Below are 5000 nucleotides of genomic sequence, written 5' to 3'. Positions count from 1 at the left end.
TCTTCAAGAAAAAAGTCATATAGAAATTATGAAGTGTTCGTGAAGGGGGGGGGGGGGGTAAGCGACGGATTGATGCAAAGGTCCTCAAGGCCTTGACCATGCGCACTGCCTAAAGTTTTTCGAAGAGCTTCACCTCGTAAGGGTACAAAGACGCAGAAGAAAGTTAAAACAAAATCCAGGACAATAGTAAGTCTCTCACCTCAATGACTTGTTTGTTTTCTTCGGAAACCATGAGACAGGTTGAGTAGGAGGACGACAGCATGTTGATGAAGAGATCGTTCGACAGAACGTCCAGTTTCTTGACGTCCTCTCCTTGTACGTTGACACTGCCGGCCATGCCATACCTGTGTCAAGAGGATATCTGTGTGATCTTTATTTCAAATTTGCTGAGAGAGAGAGAGAGAGAGAGAGAGAGAGAGAGAGAGAGAGAGAGAGAGAGAGAGAGAGAGAGAGAGAGAGAGAGAGATTGGATTGGATTGTGAAATTTAGGCCTCAAGCCAAAGACTAGGGCATCGAAAGCCATTAAGCACTATATGATACAACATAAACCTTGTGGTACAAATTAATCAACCGTATCTATACACTCACAGCTTTTGGTATCATTTCAACCTATAAAACCAATCACACCAACTTTGATACAATAACATCCTAATGTGAAATAAGAAGGGATTAAAAAGATAAAATAAATAAATTGATAAAATTAACTAAAGCTTATGATAAAACCCAATAATCTGTATAAATTTGTTTCAAGTTCAGGGTATTACAATTTTCCCTAGAGAGAGAGAGAGAGAGAGAGAGAGAGAGAGAGAGAGAGAGAGAGAGAGAGAGAGAGAGAGATCACTCAAGGTCAAGCAAATAGATATTTGTTTACTTGTTCTCTTACCTGGAAACGGGGCTTAAATGATAGAAAATTTAAGAATTTTGATTAATTAGGAACAAACTATCAATAATTATATTTAATTCTCACACTAGAGGAAGATTCACACTTTACACGCCTACTTTATAACGGCACCATGGCTCTTTGTCGTCTTTTTAAAATTTCATTATGACATAATAATTTATGTTTTCATTATGAAGAAGAGTTTAGTAAGAACAAAAGTTATCATCAATTTTCTAAACAAATAATCAATGAATAAACAAAGAAATAATCAAAATAAATAATCGATCAAGCAAACAGCCTCTGTACAAAGAACAGCTAGAAGAAGAAGAAGAAGAAGAAGAAGAAGAAGAAGAAGAAGAAGAAGAAGAAGAAGATGGAGGAGGACTCACAGCGCTGCTATGCCAGCTTTCCTGACAGCGTTGGAGATGCTCTTGACAGCTGTCTGGATGCCCATCATAAGCATGGTTAGCTCGCCGGTTGCATGAGGATGCTTGCGTTGCTCGTTCAAGATGAATCTCGTCAGCGTTATGCAGTTGGTGTCAATGGCCGATTGACTGGTCATCCTGAGTCTGCAGATGAATCAGATAGAGAGTTTTTGAAAGTTTAGTTTGAGATCAAGGGTTTTGGGAGGCGTCATCTTTGTAATTTGTAGGCTTTATTTAATATACATTTCCGGCCTTATATACAGTACATAAATATACATCTACACACACAAACACACATATGCACACAGGCACTGTGGGTAAGTTTTCCTGATTTTTTTTTTAAAACTGAGCTTGGGAAAATTTATGAAATAGCGTCTATTTTAAAGTATACATCACATTCCATAAACAAAGCCTGTCAAAAGGCAAGGAAAACGTTTTATGAATGCTTTATGGGCATATATATGGTCAGTTCACGTTTTCTTTTATTTACTACAATTATAAAGGGTATTGAAGTTATGAAATGATTTTATGAGTAACCTCCTTGTTTTACCCTTTTTCAAACAGTTTATATCTCTGCCTAGAATATTAAAACTCTTTGGAATTAATGTAGTTTAAAAAAGAACAGCACACTCAAAAATTTATTGATAAAAAATTCCCCCAAAACAAATGAACGGATGTATTTATGAATTTTCATGCAATCAGTGTAATAGACGATATATTGGGCAAAGTGGAAAAGCATTAGAAACTAGATTAAAACTGCACAAATATAATGTAAGAACGGGTAACATTACCAGTAGTCTTTTTCAGCAAATGAATGAAAAGCTGCTAAAGAACTTATATTTCGTAGAGATATTAAATGATATATCACTAAAACATGTTTAATTAAGAAAAAAATTGAAGACCTGCTTAACAGCAGTTCAGGTATGTTCAAACTGAATGAATTACTGGTAAACAACATTTGTAAAAAACTAGCTTTTACGTAATTTGCTAATTCTTATGTTCATATGCGTCATCACAGAGGCTTCTTTGCATTCATAATGTATATTTAAATCATAAGACCTTGAGGAGGTGTAATAAAAACACGAAAGCGCTTGGTCAATTCTTCGTTTCCTTTTCCTCCCGGCCTGCTGTCATATATATATATATATATATATATATATATATATATATATATATATATATATATATATATATATATATATATATATATATATATATATATATATGACAGCAGGCCGGGAGGAAAAGGAAACGAAGAATTGACCAAGCGCTTTCGTGTTTTTATTACACCTCCTCAAGGTCTTATGATTTAAATATACATTATGAATGCAAAGAAGCCTCTACGATGACGTATATAAACATAAAAATTAGCAAATTACTTAAAAGCTAGTTGTTTAAAAATGTTGTTTACCAGTACTTCAGAGAGAGAGAGAGAGAGAGAGAGAGAGAGAGAGAGAGAGAGAGAGAGAGAGAGAGAGAGGTTTAATTGTAAATGAGGAAATAATGTCAGAGAGTAAAGTACTCTCAACAAAGAAACGAACGCGTAGGTAAGCTGCGAAAATTGGAATGACTTTATCAGAGACGAGTAGTACTATGAAGGGAGAGGATATGTAACGGCTCCTCACCTATCCTTAGATTTCTAGACTGGGTTAAGTCTGTTTGGGGTGCAGATATCTATGGTTATCTACGGATACGTCCCTGATTATACACGATATCTTAGTATAGTCGTTCCGGGGGTTAGAACCCCGTGATACCTGACGATAATTCTCTTGTAATATCACTCACAGAAATATTATACAGTAGGAAGCTGCCCGAAGGAACTTCCATCAGGACGACATGGCTATCTCACCCCAAAAATAGATTTTTCCTACGTCAAAATCCGTTTAACTGTACTAGAGATTACTGTTTTTTTATTGTTGTTTTATCAGGTTCTGTATTCGTACAGTTCGCCACTGCTGGACCTTATCTTCTATTTTCTTATTCACGTATTTGTAGATGACGCTTACTGAGTCATACTACGTTTAAAAGTTTAAAGGCTTTTCTGAGTGGCAGGAGCAAATGACAGGACAGTGTCCTAGATACTGACCACATATACATATAACCAGTCTCCAAGGCACCTCTCCAGCCAAGCTAGAACCAGGGGAGATAAGGCAATGGCTGCTAATGACTCAATAGGTACAGGAGCACAGTAGCTCACAAGGGAGGTAAGGTTGCAGACACTACTAGAAACTACTGGGTTTGAGTAAGGCTCGAACTCGCGTCCAACAGATTGCGAGATAGGGATAGACGTTTCCAATATGCTACCATAAAACTAATGTATTCGATTCGTGTTGACGAGATATCTTCTTCTTCTGTCTGCATCTTTTCCCACTTTTATGTGGGGTCGATGTTCACAATCTCCACTAACCATATTGGTTTTGGCTAATTTTTCATGGCCGGATGCCTTTCCTGCCGCCAACCCTCCCCATTTACCTTATTTGAAAGGGTTTGTAACTATAACAAGACAGTCAGTTGGCCTACCATCAGTTAACATAAAAAGACTTTTCATTCATAAACTCTAATTCCTAGTTTTCTGTGAATGAGTTCTAAATACCAATTCGTGTGTTGGCAAGTTTATGAGAAAGAACACTGCCAATTTTGTTGGTTTACTAAATTATATTATTCCGCAGCCTACTATTCTGTTCATTCAGAAATCTTGAGTGTACAGTTGTTTGGCAATTCATTCAATTGTTAAAGCAATTGTTGCACAGGAATATACCCAGGCAAAAATGATGTACACCCACTCTTTTATATTCACATATACAAATGTTTTACACACACATGTACATACACATACACAAATAGAAATGAGGTGCCAATGTGGTAACGTTCCTGACTTGTGAACGACAGACTGGGGTTCGAGTCCTGCTCAAACTTGTCAGTTCCTTTGGTCGCTGCAACCTCACCATCCTTGTGAGCTAAGGATGGGTAGTTTGGGGGAGCCTATAGGTCTAATTGATGAGTCATAGGCAGCCATTGCCTGGCCCTCCTTGGTCATAGCTTGGGTGGAGAGGGGTTTGGGTGCTGATCATATGCATATATGGTCAGTCTCTAGGGCATTGTCTTGCTTGATAGGGCAATGTCACTGTCCCTTGCCTCTGTCATTCATGAGCGGCCTTTAAACCTTGAGTATACGCTTACACGGGTAAAAAATATGCACTGTACACCGACCCACATAGTCATAAGCTCACACAGGTACACATGATGCTTGCCTATTATTGCATACCCGCATACAGAGTTGCAATACATATTCAAAGTCGGTCATCGTACTCCTACTTGATAAATAAACATACAATAATGCCTTCTCTTTGGTGATCTTAGACATCTATTATGATGTGACTCTAACAAGAATAACCAGGAATAACGAAAGAAAATGATGATACGCTAGTCATTAACGCGACTGCTTATTCCAAACAAACTATGAAAATATTTATCCAATCGCTTAACATTCAAGAGATGACTCTTTGTGGTCGAGATTTTTTTTTTTTTTTTTTTTTTTTTTTTTTTTTTTTTTTTTTTTTTTTTTTTTATGAAATTCCGCCTACTGAAAAAATCTTGTTTTTTCACCGGTTTTAATTTGGAAGTTAATCACATCTTTATTTATTTAAGTTACTTAGCAAACCCATTCATTCATAATGATTTACAATTATTTCACT

At 36.7% G+C, this 5000-nt stretch overlaps 1 protein-coding gene across 1 annotated transcript in view; it reads right to left on the bottom strand.

Annotated features, from left to right (window-relative positions):
- The window catches only part of LOC137659550 (fructose-1,6-bisphosphatase 1-like), a 13773-nt gene that overhangs the window by 8513 nt on the left and 260 nt on the right, over nucleotides 1–5000 (bottom strand). Inside the window, exons 2-3 of the mRNA XM_068394417.1 lie at nucleotides 1270–1449; nucleotides 200–344 (exon numbers count right to left, since the gene is read on the bottom strand). Of these exons, the coding sequence (XP_068250518.1) occupies nucleotides 200–344; nucleotides 1270–1442 (318 nt within the window). The 5' untranslated portion in view covers nucleotides 1443–1449. The remainder of the gene's footprint in view (nucleotides 1–199; nucleotides 345–1269; nucleotides 1450–5000) is intronic.

This window comes from Palaemon carinicauda, chromosome 20, assembly GCF_036898095.1.
Source record: "Palaemon carinicauda isolate YSFRI2023 chromosome 20, ASM3689809v2, whole genome shotgun sequence".
Classification (NCBI taxonomy): Eukaryota; Metazoa; Arthropoda; class Malacostraca; order Decapoda; family Palaemonidae; genus Palaemon; species Palaemon carinicauda.
Note: the sequence above shows the minus strand (reverse complement) of the source record. Positions and strands in the feature narration are given on the sequence as shown.